General features: G+C 49.4%; 1 protein-coding gene across 1 annotated transcript in view; it reads right to left on the reverse strand.

The window, feature by feature from the left end:
* LOC120638355 overlaps nucleotides 1-17,039 on the reverse strand; it is a 30,888-nt gene extending 13,849 nt beyond the window's left edge. Inside the window, exons 1-4 of the mRNA XM_039911960.1 lie at nucleotides 16,976-17,039; nucleotides 3,939-4,110; nucleotides 2,544-2,681; nucleotides 1,006-1,164 (exon numbers count right to left, since the gene is read on the reverse strand). Of these exons, the coding sequence (XP_039767894.1) occupies nucleotides 1,006-1,164; nucleotides 2,544-2,681; nucleotides 3,939-4,110; nucleotides 16,976-17,039 (533 nt within the window). The remainder of the gene's footprint in view (nucleotides 1-1,005; nucleotides 1,165-2,543; nucleotides 2,682-3,938; nucleotides 4,111-16,975) is intronic.
* Nucleotides 17,040-17,772: the final 733 nt, after the last annotated feature.

Here is a 17,772-nt window from a genome sequence, read left to right on the forward strand (position 1 = left end):
AGGCCATGAAGACCTACAAGGGAGGGAATGAGCAGGCCCTCAAGACCTGCAAGGAGATAGAATGAGATGGCTCTGAAGACCTGTAAGGGAGGGAAGAGAGCTGGCCCTGAAGACCTGATAGGAAGGGAGAGAGCAGGCCTTGAAGGCCTTCAAGGAAGGGATTGAGCATGTCCTGAACACATGTAATGGAGGGAGTGAACAAGTCCTGGAGACCTGCCAGGGAGGGAGACAGCAAGTCATGAAGACCCTATATCTGCAAGAAGCCAATTCCTCCTTTAGGACCCCAAATGTTCTCTTTCGAAGCCTTGAAGATCTCAAATAAGCAGGAGAGGTTTTCCACGAAGCAAGATACTCCTTCTTTTCAACCCATATATTGCCTTTTCAGCCCTCAAAGACTTAAGGAAGAAGAAAGGAAGCAGGAGATGTGTTGTGTAAAGCAAATTTCCTCTTTTTCACGTCCAAAATTATCTTTGCTGGCCTTGAAGACTCCTTAGATAAATAAAATTGGAGATTATTTTCTTGAAGGAAATTTCTCCTTTGGCACAGCCAATGTTCTCTCTTAAGGCAAAGAAGACATTCGATAGAGAAAGCAAATTTCTCCCTTTTCCCCCAAACATCTTTTTGAAGGCCTTGAATACCACTTTGGGGAGAAAAATGAAATCTGGAGAATTTTCGCACGAAGCATGTTTCTCCTCTGGCACCTCAACAACTCTCTGTTCTGTAATAGAAGGCTTTGGAGACACGAGGTGGGGAATCAGGCACAGGAAATGTCTCAGTATCCAGCAAATCTCTCCTTTCCCTCATCTATTTTATTTAAAGACCCTTAAATCCTTACCTAGACAAATAAGCAGGAGAGGTTATTTTTTATCCTCCTTTTTTAACCCCATCGAATCTTTACAGCCCATGAAGATCTTGGATAGATCAATCCAAGCAGGAGATTGTTGGCATAATGGAAACTATTTGTTTTTTTACCTCTGATTTCCTGGCCACAAAGACTTAGCTTACAGTGCGGAGCATTGGTTCAGGGCCTCAGAGGGTTTTGCCTTTATCCATTCCTTGCCGTATGAGCCGGAGCGAAGGTCTTCTCTCACCGCCGGCTTCAGTCCTCTGATATTCTGGTAGATGTCGAGCCAATTGGAGGTTTGGAATTCAGGCGACAGTCCTCTGATGGAAAAAAAAACCCTTCATTAGTATTGTCCAGAGAGGTAGACTGATCCACAATTAGGCCAACAGCCTATGTCAAATATTCCCCAAGGGGAGTCAAGGAATCTCTCCCTACCCCCAATGGGTGGAGAATGAATAACTTTCTGGCCTTTCATTTCTCTGGATTATCTTGCTTGGGATGATGATGATGATGATGATGATGGTATTTGTTAAGCACTTACTATGTGCAAAGCACTGTTCTAAGTGCTTGGGGGGGATACAAATTGATTAGGTTGTCCCATGTGGGGCTAACAGTCTTAATGCCCATTTTACAGATGAGATAATTGAGGCACAGAGAAGTTAAATGACTTGCCCAAAGTTACACAGCTGACAAGTGGCGGAGTCGGGATTAGAACCCATGACCTCTGCCATGACCTCTGACTCCCAAGCCCGTGCTCTTTACACAGAGCCACGAAAACGCTGTTCCACAGGCAAGGATTCCAACCTGCGGCATGTGACGGGGAGCATCCCCCTTCTCATTTCTGACAATTGCTGAGATTGATCTTCCCTTTGGCAGGCCTCAAAATCGCTCCAGACCTCTCTCACTCCACCCCCAAACCCTTCCCTTTCCTCCTTTCATACTTCTGCTGCCGCCAGCATCTTTTCATCTAGCCCTCCTCACGCTCCCATCAGCTCGGCTTCTACTGACGTCTGAGGCCGCACCTCTGCCTGGCTGGATGCTGGCCAGATGGGGCGCTCCCAGAAGTAGGCCGGTTAAGTCTCTGAAAATATCGACCTGGGGTTGAGCTCATGAGCACAGACTCTACCACTGTTTTCACAAGGTGCAGCAGCAATTCTTTCCCAGATCTCCTTCAGAATCACACCGCGCGAGGATGTGCAAGCATTTTCTTGTCTCTCTTCTTGAACTAAAGCCAAACCTCATATGGAATATAAACCCAATCCCAATAGTCAGGAGAGTGAACCGTTCTAAATCAGGGAGCCTCGTCCTAAGATGTTTTATTCTTTCTTTTTAAGGAGACTTGAAGTAAATTTCCTTTGGAAATTTACTGTCAGCTTCAGTTTCTGCATTGACTTTTAAATAGCCTAACAGTACTATGTATTTAATGTCTCTTTTATTTTCCTTATTATTTCTTCCTAAGTGTAAGCTCCCGGTCTCTCCTGTCTCTCCCCTGACTGAATTTTAAGGAGTGAGAGCAACATCCTAACCAGCTGATTTCTTTCCCCTGAAAATGGACTGGGGATATATTCTGGGAGGAAAAGGCCAAATACTTTTTCGTTTCGAAGATAAAAACGTGAGAGAGGTTTCTTAAGAGTTCAGATCAGTCGATATTAGCACTAAGTGTGTCCAAGTTTGTTTTGCTTAGGATATGAGGAGATACCTTATTTTTTTTATTTTCTCCCCGATGGACAGGTCGACTCCCATGGTTAAGGCTCTCGGTTTGGTTGGTGCAGCGGTGGGCGGGATGTTCGAGTCTCCTCCTTCCTCCTCTGTTGCTTTCTCCTCATCTCCCGGAAACCTGGGGTGAAACGGACACTTGAAATTTCTGAAAGCGAGGCCATACCTCGGTTTCAACACAGAGTGAAAACAGGGCTTTCCTAGGGAACAGCAGGAATTCCTTTTCAAATGCCAGTATTCATTCACCCTGCTACAAAACACAGGTGAGTTGTTGATTTTCTCTCTCTCCTTATATCCATCTAGGGGCTCGAAATGCACTTTTCAGAGGCGGATCTGGCTAGTACGGGATTCTAACCTCCACTCCGGCCAGGAGTTGAGGTCAAGGATCTTTTTCCTTTAGAGACAGTCGCCTCTCCCTCTCTCCCTCTACAGACCCCATGGGTCCACATCCCGACTCGAGCCCTCATCCTCCCCTCAGGTCCCGCTTTCTCTGAAATGAATCCCTTCAAGACAGAGCTATCCGAGTGCCCCAACGGAGCCGTTGGAATTCACATATTTCACGAGTGGTTTGGGGGGAAACAAGCCCCACCCGCTGGCCTTCATTTCAGAAACAGACGAACCTTCGGTTCATCCCTCCCGCACAAACAGGTCTCGCTTCACAAGAACTGTCTGTTTCTATGTCAAACTTTTTTTTTCCCTAAAATCACATCAGGCTGTCGAGTGATTTTGTCCTTTTCACACACACACACACACACACACACACACACACACACACACACACACCCTTCGTCCCCCCACCCCCCCGCGCCGGCCCCCGCCAACCCCAAAAGGGTGGAGGGCAGTGTGAGGGAATAATTTTGAATCACATTTTAGAGCAATGCAACTCCTTAAAATCATTTGGAAACTTCGGAAAGCCAAAGGGGTCAAATCAGTCCGTCAGGGGAACGGTGCACGCTTTCAGTTCCTGTCGGCTAATGCTTATTTTTTTTTCTTTGCACGTTATTTTTTTGCCCCTTTTTTTCATTTCCTTACTGAAGCTCCCGCCCCGCCCGCCCCTCAGACTGGCTTGGAGTGAGTCAGCGGCTTTCCCTGGCCGCTCTCCCCCCATCAGGCCTCAGAGAAGCAGCGTGGCTCAGTGGAAAGCACCCGGGCTAAGGAGTCAGAGGTCATGGGTTCGAATCCCGACTCTGCCCTTTAGCTGGGTGACTGTGGGCAAGTCTCTTCTCTGTGCCTCAGTTCCCTCATTTGTAAAATGGGGATGAAGACTGTGAGCCTCACGTGGGACAACCTCCTTCCCCTGTATCTACCCCTGCGCTTAGAACAGTGCTCTGCACGTAGAAAGCGCTTGACAAATACCAACATTTATTATTATTGTTACCAGCCGCCGCAGCCTCCGACTGTCCGCTCTGGCCGCTCCACACTGAGAAACTCGGCCTGAGGGCGGAGTCGGGGCCTGAGGGAAGCGAGCGGGGGGCGGAGCCAAGGATTGCCCGCGCTGGGGCTCTGACTGCAGGGAGGACTGGCCGACTGACTGACTGGCTTCTCCCCGCCTAAGGAACCGGAAAGGAAAAGAAAACGAAAAAAACCCTAAACGGCGTGCATCCAACCCCACGAATGGATGGGAAATGGTGGATTTGGCTCGGGCAGTAGAAGCAATTTTGAGCCTGCTGTGGCGGAACGCCTTTGCCCGCACTTTCTTTGGGGGAGATTGTTCGTTTTCCATAGGATTCCAATTAAAATAGGAAAAAATCAATGTGATTAGGCTTTGGGAAAGTTCTTTAGAAAAATGGATGATTCAATCGATTTGCCTTTCTTCTAATAAAGTAATAGAAAAACAAGAAATGCCAGATTGGCCTAAAAAGCACAAAAAAGATGACTTACCTAGAGCTCAAAAAGTTACAGCTTCTTTGGAAAGTAAATAATAATATTAATGGTACTTGCTAAGCGCTGACAGTGCTCTGAGTGCCTGGGTCGATCCAAGGGAACCAGGTTGTCCCACGCTTTCATCCCCATTTTCCAGATGAGGTAACTGAGGGCACAGAGAAGTTAAGCGGCTTGCCTAAGGTCGCACAGCAGATGAGTGGAGGAGCAGGGATGAGAACCCACCCACGTCGTCAGTCTCCCAAGCCCGGGCCCTTGCCACTGAGCCACGCTGGCAGGCCCCATTTTGCCTCTACGTGCCTTTTTTCCTCAGACTTCAGGGCACCTGGGTGGGCAGAGTGAAAAAAAAACTGGGAGGAAAAGCACTTCCCTTTGGATCCCTTTTCGGTAACCATTTCAGGCTTCTAGGAGTGAAAGGGAGCCACAGAATGGTTGAATCTCCGGGGGGCGGGTAGGAGAGGCAAATCCCGTCAGAGTCCTCAAGGAAAGGGGGTTCAGTGATCGAGCTAGTATTTTCTGTTTCTCTGGCATCATTTTTTCCCCCTATGTACTTACCGCTGGCCCTTATTCTTTGCCTCCGACTCCCTTTAGCGACAAAGCCCCTTTCCCCTGCTCCTCCCCTGTGTGATCCCTGCCCACAAAAACTTTACAAACAGTGGTGGCAGGGAGACAGACAGACAGGAAAGTAAAGTGGAGAAACAACGTGGCCTAGTGGCAAGAGCATAGGCTGGGGCGTCTGAGCATGTGGGTTCTAATATCTACACAGCCACTTGTCTGCTGTGTGACTTTGAGCAAGATGGCTAATTTCTCTGTTCCTCAGTTCCCTCATGTGTAAAATGGTGATTAAGACTTGAGCCCCATGTGGGACAATCTGATCACCTTATATCTACCCTAGCACTTAGAACAGTGTTTGGCACATAGTAAGTGCTTAACAAATAGCATCATAACTCAGTATCGTACTCCTTGAGCACATTCTACAGTTCTCAGCACACAGTCCATGCTCCATAATCACCAGTATGTTTTCACCTCCTTCTCTCCTTAGTGGCTAAAGCACAGGCCAGGGAGTTTAAAGGTAAAGGGTTCTATTTAAAGGTAAAGAGTATGTGTGAAGAAGTCTCTGCTCTCCCATGAGTGGCACCTGCCTCATCACTCTTCTTTCTCCCATTAGTCATACACACACACACACACTCACACAGAGCCTTCTCTTTGGGGTAACAATGCAGTCCATTCAGTAAGAGGGAAAATCTGGGAGTTGAGTCTGCCCACAGTCTAACAGAGATCCTCTGCCTCATCTACATCTGCATCTGCCTCATCACTCTTCTTCCCCCCATTATTTACACACACACACACACACACACACACACACAAAGAACCTTCTCTTTGGGGTAGCAATGCAGTCCATTCAGTAAGGGGGAAAATCTGGGAGTTGAGTCTGCCCACAGTTTAAGAGAGATGATCCTGGAGGCTGAGGAGTAGTACTGAGTAACTGCTCTGGAGAGATGCCCCTGGTCCCTGGAACCCGAACCACCGTCGGGTCTGAGAGCAGCAGCCTGCCTGGTGGCAATAACAGGAATTCTGGGCAGCTGAGCCTATCACCACCTGGTGGCAACAGGTATTGCCCCAGAAGGCTGCCCTTCTCAATAGCCCCACGGTGAAACTAGCTATTGTTCTGTGAGGCTTTGCCTCTCTATCAACCCCGGGTGGCACTCATCTTTTTTAGGGTGTTTGTGAAGCTCTCACTATAATAATACTTATGGTATTTGTTAAGCGCTTCCTTGGTGCAAAGCGCTGTTCTAAGCACTGGGGTTGACACAAGGTAATCAGGTGGTCCCACATAAGGCTCACAGTCTTAAGCCCCATTTTACAGATGAGGTAACTGAGGCACAGAGAAGTTAAGTGATCGGATAAGTGGTGGGGCAGAATTAGAACCCATGACCTCTGACTCTCAAGCCCATGCTGTTTCCACTAAACCTCACTGCTTCTCTGTGCCAGACACTTTACTGAGTACTGGGATAGGAAGAAGCCCATCAGTTTGGACGCAGTTCATGTCCCACATGGGACTCACAAGCGATAATACACAGTTTGGAGATGAGCTAACTGAGGCGGAGAGAAGTCCATTGACTTGCCCAAGGTCACCCGGAAGACAAGTGGGCAGTGTCGGGTTTAGGAGCCAGGTCCTTCTGACGCGCAGGCCCGGGCTGTAGCCACAAGGCGGCGCTGCTTCTCTCCTACATGGTGAATCTGGGCGGCCGCGCCTCTCTATCGCCACCTGGTGGCGCTTTGCTCCAACAGCGCCGGCTACCTCCGTCTCCTCTAGGTCGCCTCTGACTCCCTTTCTACGGCCTCCCTCTGGCCTGGAACTCCCTCCCTGTCCAGAGAGGCCAGACCGCCACTCTCCCTTTCTTCAAAGCATTATTAAGGTCTCAAGTCCTCCAACAGGTCTTCTCTGATTAAGCCCTCTTTCCCCGAAGCTTCTTGGCCCTTCTGCATCATCAACACCCTTGGATCAGTAACCTTTAGATATCTGCTATTTTCCCTGCAGCGTTTATGTGCATATTTGTGCACTCTGCATTCAGAAGTGCAGTGGGTGCGAGCACAGAGGGGGTAGTTAATGGTAATGATAATAATGATGATAAATAAGAACTGTGGTATTTCTTTAACACTTAAAATATGCCAGCTACTGTACTAAGCATTGGGGTAGATTTAAAAAAAATGGGTTGGATGCAGTCCTTGTCCTATGTAGAGCTCACAGTCTCAAGACCCACTGGACAAATTAGGTAACTGAGGCACAGAGGAGTGAAGTGACTTGCCCAAGGTCACAGAGCAGACAAGTGGAGCCAGGATTAGAACTCATTACCTTTAAACTCCCTGGTCTGTGCTCTAATAATAATAATAATAATGTTGGTATTTGTTAAGCGCTTACTATGTGCACAGCACTGTTCTAAGCGCTGGGGTAGATGCAGGGTAATTAGGTTGTCCCACGTGAGGCTCACAATTAATCCCTATTTTACAGATGAGTTAACTGAGGCACAGAGAATTTAAGTGACTTGCCCACAGTCACAACACAGCTGACAAGCGGCTGAGCCGGGATTTGAACACATGACCTCTGACTCCCAAGCCTGGACTCTTTCCTCTGAGCCACTCTGCTTCTCTATCCACTAAAGAGAGAATTAGGTGAAAGCACACTGGTGATTACTGAGCATGGACTATGTGCTGAGCACTGTAGGATGTGCTGGAAGAGTACAATACTGCATTTATGCTATTTGTTAAGTACTTACTCTGTGACAAACACAGTTCTAAGTGCTAGGGTAGATATGAGGTGATCAGATTGTCCCACGTGGGACTCACAGTCTTAATCCCCATTTGACAGATGACTGAACTGAGGAACAGAGAAGTTAAGTGACTTATCCACGGTCACACAGTACACATGTGGCAGAGATGGGATCAGAACCCACATAATAATAATGTTGGTATTTGTTCAGCGCTTACTATGTGCAGAGCACTGTTCTAAGTGCTGGGGTAGATACAGGGTTATCAGGTTGTCCCACATGTGGCTCACAGTCTTAATCCCCATTTTACAGATGAGGTAACTGAGGCACAGAGAAGTTCATTCATTCATTCAATAGTATTTATTGAGCGCTTACTATGTGCAGAGCACTGTACTAAGCACTTGGAATGAACAAGTTGGCAACAGATAGAGACAGTCCCTGCCGTTTGACGGGCTTACAGTCTAATCGGGGGAGACGGACAGACAAGAACAATGGCAATAAATAGAGTCAAGGGGAAGAACATCTCGTAAAAACAATGGCAACTAAATAGAATAAAGGCGATGTACATTTCATTAACAAAATAAATAGGGTAATGAAAATATATACAGTTGAGCGGAGGAGTACAGTGCTGAGGGGATGGGAAGGGAGAGGGGGAGGAGCAGAGGGAAATGGGGGGAAAAGAGGGTTAAGCTGCGGAGAGGTGAAGTGGGGGTGGTAGAGGGAGTAGAGGGAGAAGAGGAGCTCAGTCTGGGAAGGCCTCTTGGAGGAGGTGAGTTTTAAGTAGGGTTTTGAAGAGGGGAAGAGAATCAGTTTGGGGGAGGTGAGGAGGGAGGGCGTTCCAGGACCGCGGGAGGACGTGGCCCAGGGGTCGACGGCGAGATAGGCGAGACCGAGGGATGGTGAGGAGGCGGGCAACAGAGGAGCGGAGCGTGCGGGGTGGGTGGTAGAAAGAGAGAAGGGAGGAGAGGTAGGAAGGGGCAAGGTGATGTAGAGCCTTGAAGCCTAGAGTGAGGAGTTTTTGTTTGGAGTGGAGGTTGATAGGCAACCACTGGAGTTGTTTAAGAAGGGGAGTGACATGCCCAGATTGTTTCTGCAGGAAGATGAGCCAGGCAGCGGAGTGAAGAATAGACTGGAGTGGGGCGAGAGAGGAGGAAGGGAGGCCAGAGAGAAGGCTGACACAGTAGTCTAGCCGGGGTATAACGAGAGCCCGTAGCAGTAAGGTAGCCGTTTGGGTGGAGTGGGAAGGGCAGATCTTGGCGATACTGTAAAGGTGAAACCGGCAGGTCTTGGTAACAGATAGGATGTGTGGGGTGAACGAGAGAGACGAGTCAAGGATGACACCGAGATTGCGGGCCTAAGAGACGGGAAGGATGGTCGTGCCATCCACGGTGATAGAGAAGTCTGGGAGAGGACCGGGTTTGGGAGGGAAGATGAGGAGCTCAGTCTTGCTCATGTTGAGTTTTAGGTGGCGGGCCGACATCCAGGTGGAGACGTCCTGGAGGCAGGAGGAGATGCGAGCCTGAAGGGAGGGGGAGAGGACAGGGGCGGAGATGTAGATCTGCGTGTCATCTGCGTAGAGATGGTAGTCAAAGCCGTGAGAGCGAATGAGTTCACCGAGGGAGTGAGTGTAAACGGAGAACAGAAGAGGGCCAAGAACTGACCCTTGAGGAACTCCAACAGTTAAAGGATGGGAGGGGGAGGAGGCGCCAGCGAAGGAGACCGAGAATGACCGGCCAGAGAGGTAAGAGGAGAACCAGGAGAGGACAGAGTCCGTGCAGCCAAGGTGAGATAAGGTATGGAGGAGGAGGGGATGGTCGACAGTGTCAAAGGCAGCAGAGAGGTCAAGGAGGATTAGAATGGAGTAGGAGCCATTGGATTTGGCAAGAAGGAGGTCATGGGTGACCTTAGAGAGAGCAGTCTCGGTAGAGTGGAGGGGACGGAAGCCAGATTGGAGGGGGTCTAGGAGAGAATGGGAGTTAAGGAAATCTAAGCATCGATTGTAGACAACACGTTCTAGGATTTTGGAAAGGAAGGGTAGTAGGGAGATAGGGCGATAACTGGAGTGACTTGCCCACCACATCCTCTGACTCTCAAGCCAGTGCTTTTGCCATTAGGCCATGCTGCTGTGGGCAGGCAATGTGTCTGTCCTAGTGTACTCTCCAAAGTGCTTTGTAAAGTGCTTTGCAAGCAATGTCTGGAGTTGTGCGACCTGGCGTTGTGAGATCTGGTCCCGGAAGACTCGCCTGAGTAATTATGGAGACACGAGTCTCCCCGTCCTGCCCTCTGCCACCTGCTAAGAATCACATGTGTTGGACACTTCAGACTCTAGGAGAGCCATTTGTCTGATAGAAAGGGAGAGATTGGGGGGCAAAAAACATCTAGGTTACAAACATCAATCTTCCCAAAATGTGGATTGCCCAGTAGAGGTGAGGTTTGACAACTGCAGCTATGCCATTGTGGCTTAGTGGAAAGAGCATGGGCTTGGGAGTCATAGGTCATGGGTTCTAATTCCAGCGCCGCCACTTGTCAGCTGTGTGACTTCAGGCAAGTCATTTCAGTTCTCTGTGCCTCAGTTACCTCATCTGTAAAGTGGGGATTAAGATTGTAAGCCCCACATGGAACAATTCAATTACCTCATATCTATCCCAGAACTTAGAAGAGTTCTTGGCATATACTAAGTGCTTAATATATACCATCATTGCTATTATCTACCAATCTGTGTGGCTTAGTGGAAAAAGCACAGGCTTGGGGGTCAGAGGATGTGGATTCTAATATCATCTCTGCCACTTGTCTGTGTGACCTTGGGCAAGTCACTCAATGTCTCTGTGCCTCTGTTGCCTCATCTGTAAAATGGAGATTGACTGGGAGCCCCATGTGGGACAACCTGATTACCTTGCATCTATCTCAGTGCTTGACACATAGTAAGCACTTAACAAATATCATTCTTATTATTATTATTAAGCAGACTACTACATCCTGCAGCTCAAAACCCTTAGCTAACCCCATCTTCATATTCCCAAGTCCGTTAGCCATTCTCCAGGGACTGGATGCCTGGGACAATGAAAGACTAGACAGAATTCAGTTCCTGCACTCCTGCTCTAGAACTCAAGTCCACACAGCTCTGAACCTCAAAGAGGAACCGGGGTGACATGGTAATGTCACCCTGTCCTACTCCTGAAACTAGACTTCTCCATCCACCCACCGCCCAGAAGCCACCCCTGTCAAGGCCACAAGCACCCCTTCTCTGGGTCTGAAGATATGCAAGATGGTCTGCAGACAGGACTGAGGGCAGTGGGAGGTTTGATCCATTTAGAGAATTAAGGGCCCCGGCTCTTCTCCGTTCCACAGTCAGATCAGAAAGAACCAGTTCCCTGAACAGTCCCAGTTCCCATTTCCAGTACCAGCCTCTGTGCTGGGGGGTGGCAGCCCCTCCTCTATCTCTTCTCCTCCAGAGATGAACTTGGAAGCATGGAAATTCAAACACAAACATATTCACCATCCACAAACAACACCTTTCCTTAGAGGTGGTGGCATGGTTCCTGTCTCCATCTCTCTATGAGGATTAGAGTTGGGAAATGCATTGCTGTGGACAAGGCGGGGGTCCCCAATTTGATAGGAGCTACCACTATCACACATGGGGGAGTTCCCCACTTGTGGACAGGGGTGTGCAGGGCTCCAGGCCTGCTCAGTTGGTCAAGCCAAAGCCAGCTCCCTGCACCGAGCCCCAGTTCATGAGTCCAGAACCAGCTTTCTTTCTGACTTTGGCAGCCCCCTCCTCATTACTTTCCCCAAAGCTAACCCCATCTTTCATGGATGCAAGCAAACACACACACACACTCCTCTGAGTGGGAGTGAATTACAGAGCTCCATCTTGCAATGATGGGGTGCATTTGGGAATTGATGTGACTACCCAAGTGCAGGAGGATAAACTTCCAGGGTTGGAAGTTGTGATGAGCTGCAACTGCAGAGGGAGCAGTAGCCAGTAGGATTCTCCCTTTGGTCATCCAGCCCCACGTGCAGAGTTCTGGAGGAGATCTGTGGCCCTTTCCTCCTCCCAGGGCTTAGGGCCAACTGGGCCCAGAATCAGGGGTCTTGCAACTCACCATCAATGCCTCCTCTGAAGATGGGGAAGCGGATCCTCGGTCTCACGGGAGAGAGGCGACCTTGGAACCATCTATCCAGCTAATGAATTATGCCAGTTAATTTTCCCTGCACTGCACTAATCAGGTCATTGGGGAATTCAATTCTGCTGCTTTGGATGCTTCTGCTGCCAGAAACTGGGTTGGGAAACATCGGTTTTCTAAAGTCAAATAGGCCCTGACTCTGCAGAGAACAAGCCATGAAAATCGGAAAAGGGTAGGCTGGAGAAAAGGTTAGGCCGGGGAAAAGCTTAGGTGATGGAAAAGGTTAGGCTAGGGTAAAAGGTTAGTTAGGGTTAAAGGTTAGGCTAGGGGAAAAGGTTAGGCCAGGGAAAAGGTTAGGCTATGAAAAATGGTTGGTCTGGGGAAAAAGGTTACGTTAGGGAAAAGGTTGGGCTATGGTAAATTGTTAGGCTAGGGGAAAAGGTTAAACTAGGGGAAAAGTTTAGGCTAGGTGAAAAGGTTAGGCCAGGTTGCAAGTTGGGCCAGGAAGAAAGTTAGGCTAGGGGAAAAGGTTCGTCTCGGGGAAATGTTTAGCTAGGGGAAAAGGTTAGGCCAGGGAAAAGTTTAGACTATGGGGAAATGGATAATCAAGGGGAATAGCTTAGGCCAGGGGAAAAATTAGTCAAGGGACAGGTTAGGGTAGGGGAAATGTTTAGACTAGGGCAAAAGGTTAGGTCAGGGAAAAAGTTAGGCTATGGTAAATGGTTAGGCTAGGGGAAAAGGTTAGGCCAGGGAGAAGGTTAGGCTAGGCGAAAACTTTAGGTTAGAGGAAAAGCTTATGCTGGGGAAAAGCTTAGACCAGCTGAAAGGTTAGGACGGGGAAATGTTTAATGCAGGAGAAAATGTTACATCAGGGAAAATGTTAGGGTAGGGCAAAAGGTTAGACAAGGGGAAAGGTTAGGCTAGGACAAAGGGTTAGGCGAGGGCAAAAGGTAAGGCGAGGGGAAAGATTAGGCAAGGTGTAAAGTTTATGTTAGGGGAAAGGTTAGGCTAGGGAAAAGGAGAGGCCAGGGGAAAAGGAGAGGCCAGGGGAAAAGGAGAGGCCAGGGGAAAAGGAGAGGCCAGGGGAAAAGTTTAAGTCAGGGAATAGGTTATGCTAAGGTAAGGCCAGGGGAAAGGTAAGGCCAGGGGGAAAGTTAAGCCTTTGGGAAAAGGTTAGGCTAGGTGTAAATGTTAGGTTAGTGGAAAAGTTTGGGCTAGGGGAAAGGGTTAGGCTAGGGGAAAAGGTTAGGGCATGGGAGAATGTTACATCAGGGAAAATGTTAGGCTAGGGAAAAAGGTTAGACGAAGGGAAAGGTTAGGCAAGGGGAAGGGTTAGGTTACAGGAAAAGGTAAGGCGAGAACAAAAGTTTAGGTGAAGGCAAAAGATTAGGCTACGGGAAAAGATTAGCCAAGGTGTAAAGTTTATGTTAGAGGGAAGCTTAGGCTAGGGAAAAGGATAGGCCAGGGCAAAAGGTAAGGCGAGGGGAAAGATTAGGCAAGGTGTAAAGTTTATGTTAGGGGAAAGGTTAGGCTAGGGAAAAGGATAGGCCAGGGGAAAAGGTTAGGCCATGGGAAAAGTTTAAGTCGGGGAATAGGTTATGCTAGGAGAAAAGGTTAGGCCAAGGGGAAAACACTAGGCTAGGGGAAAAGTTTAGGCCAGTGGAAATGTTTAGGCTAGGGGAGGAGGTTAAACCAGGGGAAAAGTTTAGGCCAGGGAAATGTTTAGGCTAGGGGAAAAGGTTAGACTAGGGGAATGGATAGTCCAAGGGAAAAGGTTAGGATAGGGGAAAAGATTAGGCTAGGGGAAAAGGTTAGGCCCGGGAAAAGGTTAGACTATGGGAAATGGATAAACTAGGGGAAAAGGTTAGGCCAGGGGAAAGGGTTGGGCTAGGGGAAAGGGTTAGCCTGGGGAAAAGGTTAGGCTAGGTGAAAAGTTTAGGCAAGGGAGGAGGTTAGGCCAGGGAAAAACTTTAAGCTAGGGGAAAAGGTTAGGCCGGGAAAAAGCTTAGGCCAGGGGAAAAGGTTAGGCCAGGGAGAAGATTAGGTCAGTGAAAGGATAGGCCAAGGGAAAAGTTTAGGCTGGGGAAAAGGTTAGGCTAGGATAAAGGTTAGACTAGGGGTCAGGTTATTCTATGGTAAAAGGTAGGCTAGGGGAAAAGTTAAGACTAGGGGAAAAAGTTAGGCAAGGAGTAAAGGTTAGGTGAGGGGAAAAGGTTAGGTGAGGGGAAAAGGTTAGGTGAGGGGAAAAAGTCAGGCTAGGGAAAAGGTTAGGCTAGGAGAAAAATTAGGCTGGGGAAACGTTAGGTTAGGGGAAAATATTAGGCTAAAGGAGAATGTTGGAGAAGGGGAAATGGTTAGGAAGGAGAAAAGGTTAGGGTAGGGGTCAGGTTAGGTCATGGAAAAAGGTGAGGCCAGGGGAAGAGGTTAAGCTAGGGGAAAACGTTAGGCTAGGGGAAAACGTTAGGCTAGGGGAAAACGTTAGGCTAGGGGAAAACGTTAGGCTAGGGGAAAACGTTAGGCCAGGGGAAAACGTTAGGCGAGCGGAAAAGGTTAGACAAGGGGAAAACATTAGGCGAGGGGAAAAAGTTAGGCGAGGGGAAAAGTTAAGGCTGGGGGAAGTTAAGGCTAGCAAAAAAAAAAAGTTAGGCTAGTTGAAGAGGTTAGGCTTGGGGAAAGAATAGCATGGGGAAAGAGTAGGCTAGGGGAAAGATTAGGCTAGGTGAAATGTTTAGGTGAGGGGAAAACATTAGGCTAGAGGAAAAGGTTAGGACAGGGAGAAGGTTAGGCCAGGGGAAAAGGTTACGTCAGGGTATAAGGTTAAGCTAGGGGACAGGTTTAGGCTAGGATAAAGGTTAGGCTAGGGGAAACATTAGACTAGGGGAAACATTAGGTTAGGGGAAAGTATTCGGCTAGGGGAGAATGTTGGGGTAGGGGAAAAGAGGGCACTCCCTCTCAGTACAGCCTTAATCACTCACACGCGGAACTCCCCGGCAGTAGTCTGTAGAGTCCGCCCTGCCAGAATATCCACCCCTAATATGTTTTCTGGTTCAGGGGATATACGCACTACATTTTCCTTAGGAGGGGTCCGCCCCACGCTCATCCACAATGGGGTTCGTTTTACTCGGATCCCCTCATCCCCATAGCCATCAATAGTCACCCAGGATTGCAAGTGTCGCTCTGGGTTTCCGTGTATGAGGGTACATTCTGCCCCCGTAACCACCAGGGCCCATGTCTGCTCCCAGTTATGGGGCCTCCAGTGGATAGTCAGGGCAACATGGGGCCTCCGATTACCCCCAATGTCCCATACCCTGGGGCGACCTCGGCCCCACCCCTAGTCTAGGGGGGCTGGTGTCAGCCAACCATCATCCAATTTCTCTGTGATCCATCCCCCTTTTTGATTCGTGGCTACTCTCTGATTCCTCCTGGGGAGGGGCAGTTGAGATCCTGCGGAACTGCTGTTCCTGTCTCAAGTCCTTTCATAGCTTTATGAGAACTGCATTTAGTTGTCCATCAGTCTGTGCCTTATCTACCCCTGCTTGCACCAGAACACAGCATACTTGCTTACGTGTCACACGGACAGGACCCCGTCCCCTGGAGCGCTTGGCACCTGACTGAGTTCCACCCGATTGGGCCCTATCTGCCAATTTATCCCGTGTCACAAACCGCACTCGGCCACAGCCTTTTTCTGTCTCCCCTTGGTTGGCTAACGCTTCCCCCACGTCATAGACATCTTGTCCCACCATGGGGCTCAGTAAGGATATGAGGAGCCCATGCCAATCCCGCGGAGCGCTTGACAAAAGTTTATTCTTCAACCCCACTGTAAAGACAGTCTGGTTGGGCCCATGGAAAGTGGCGGCATATGCCGCCTGCCTCATCCCCGGTTGGGAAAAGCTATCTCCTCCTGTGTCCCACTGCCGCACCAACTAAGGGGCTATTGCTTCACACGGATGCTGTTTAAATGGCTTGGCGAGTTTGATAAGCTCAGCCGCTGTGTACTCACAAATGGTCATTTTCTCCGTAATGGGCCCTCCCCCGGGGACCCCATTCGGGAGAAATTGCTCCGCTAGCATTTTCTGCTGGAGTAGAGGACAGACCTGCACTCTCAGCATCATAGCCAGTCCTCCTCACTCTCCGCCTCTCGAGGCTTAATGTTGGTATTTGTTAAGCGCTTACTATGTGCCGAGCACTGTTCTAAGCGCTGGGGTAGACATAGGGGAATCAGGTTGTCCCACGTGGGGCTCACAGTCTTAATCCCCATTTTACAGATGAGGGAACTGAGGCACAGAGAAGTTAAGTGACTTGCCCACAGTCACACAGCCGACAAGTGGCAGAGCTGGGATTCGAACTCATGAGCCCTGACTCCAAAGCCCATGCTCTTTCCACTGAGCCACGCTGAGGCTTCCAGATCTATGCATCCCCCCACCCCACGAATCTACATGCTAAATTTTTTAACTTCATTCCCTGTTCTTCGAGCCTTTCTGATCATTTCGAGGCTAGCAGGGTGGTAAACACATATACGTCCCATTCCCGGGCCAGCTCGTCTCATGTCTGAGCTATTTCTCCCTCTAGGACATTACCGTGGGCCTCTGCTCGCATATGCGACTCCGAAATCATCCAAGCAGCCCACAAGAGGGACCAGGCCGCAGCCCCTCGGCACCTTTCTTTCAACTAGGACGTCCCCGCTTCCTCCGTCAGGAGTTTTACTAACTCAGTGGGGGTCCAGGCCTCTGCCGCTAGGGCCAAATTGGTGGCTCTCCGTAAAGTTAGTAACAATGGCCAGCCCGCCATGGCAGCCATCCTTTTCCCTTCTTTCCCGACTCGGGCATCGCTGGCCTCTGCCAGTGGCCTTTCCAAGCTCGCAGGAGTCTCCCGTACTCCCGTGGGGGGCAGCACGCATCTAAGACATGAGCTACCCCGCCCCATATTGATGTGGATGGCCATCCCGGGATTTCCCCCGGTGAAGTTCCTCCCCCCGCAGATCCCATTTCTTCAGTATCCTGCCAACTACACCAATTGTACCGGGTGGGACTGGAGCCTGCGTAGACTACTTGTCCCTTCTATATAGATAATTTAATACCGAAGAAAGAGGTGGATAAATCCAGGTTGATAGTTTATTTGGAGTGTAACGCGGGAAGTCTTACCCACGGAACAGTCCGTGGCAGCCAGCGGACTTGGAGAGATCACGCCACACCCTCCCACCCGCATGCACTGCCTTATATCCCCTCTGGTGTGCCAAGAACAAAAGGGACCCTGTATGGGTGGAGGGGAGAGAGGCATCGCCCACCTGGCTCGATGCTCCCTTCCAGATATCTCTAGGGCCCCAAGATTCACAAGGGGGTATGTCCTTGGTGGTCAATCACCATACGGTCTTGTTGCTGGCATGGGGCCTCCTTCCTCCGGCAGGTCCGTCTTCCTCCCACTATGCCAGCGCTGTGCAATTAATGAGGCAGGATGGAGCGGGGGTCGGCCTTAACTGTGCTAGCCCAAATGTTTCCCATGGAGCCTGACCATACAAGCCCCTACTGCCAGCATGCTGACACACTGGACCCAGGGAACAGTCAGGGCAACCTAGCCCTTCAAAGCAGACACACCACAACTCTCCCCACCTTCAGAGACCTCCTAAAATCACATCTCCTCCAAGAGGTCTACCCCAGTTAAGACCCCTATTTCCTCTATTATAATAATAATAATAACAATAATAATAATGGTATTTTTTAAGTGATGATGATGGCTTTTCCTCAAGGGACTGGGTGTCCAGCAGTTCTGGAAGGGATAATTCACTTTCTTATACAATGACTACTTTGTCCTCCCCACCCTCACCCTCATGACTCACGTGGAGCCCACTCAACTCTTCTCAAAGAAGAATGGGGTGGACACACTGATGGGCAGTATCCTCTACCTAGCACTATATTGCCAGAAACCACCAGCACTCACAACA

Source organism: Ornithorhynchus anatinus, chromosome 4 (assembly GCF_004115215.2).
Source record: "Ornithorhynchus anatinus isolate Pmale09 chromosome 4, mOrnAna1.pri.v4, whole genome shotgun sequence".
In the NCBI taxonomy this organism is placed as follows: domain Eukaryota; kingdom Metazoa; phylum Chordata; class Mammalia; order Monotremata; family Ornithorhynchidae; genus Ornithorhynchus; species Ornithorhynchus anatinus.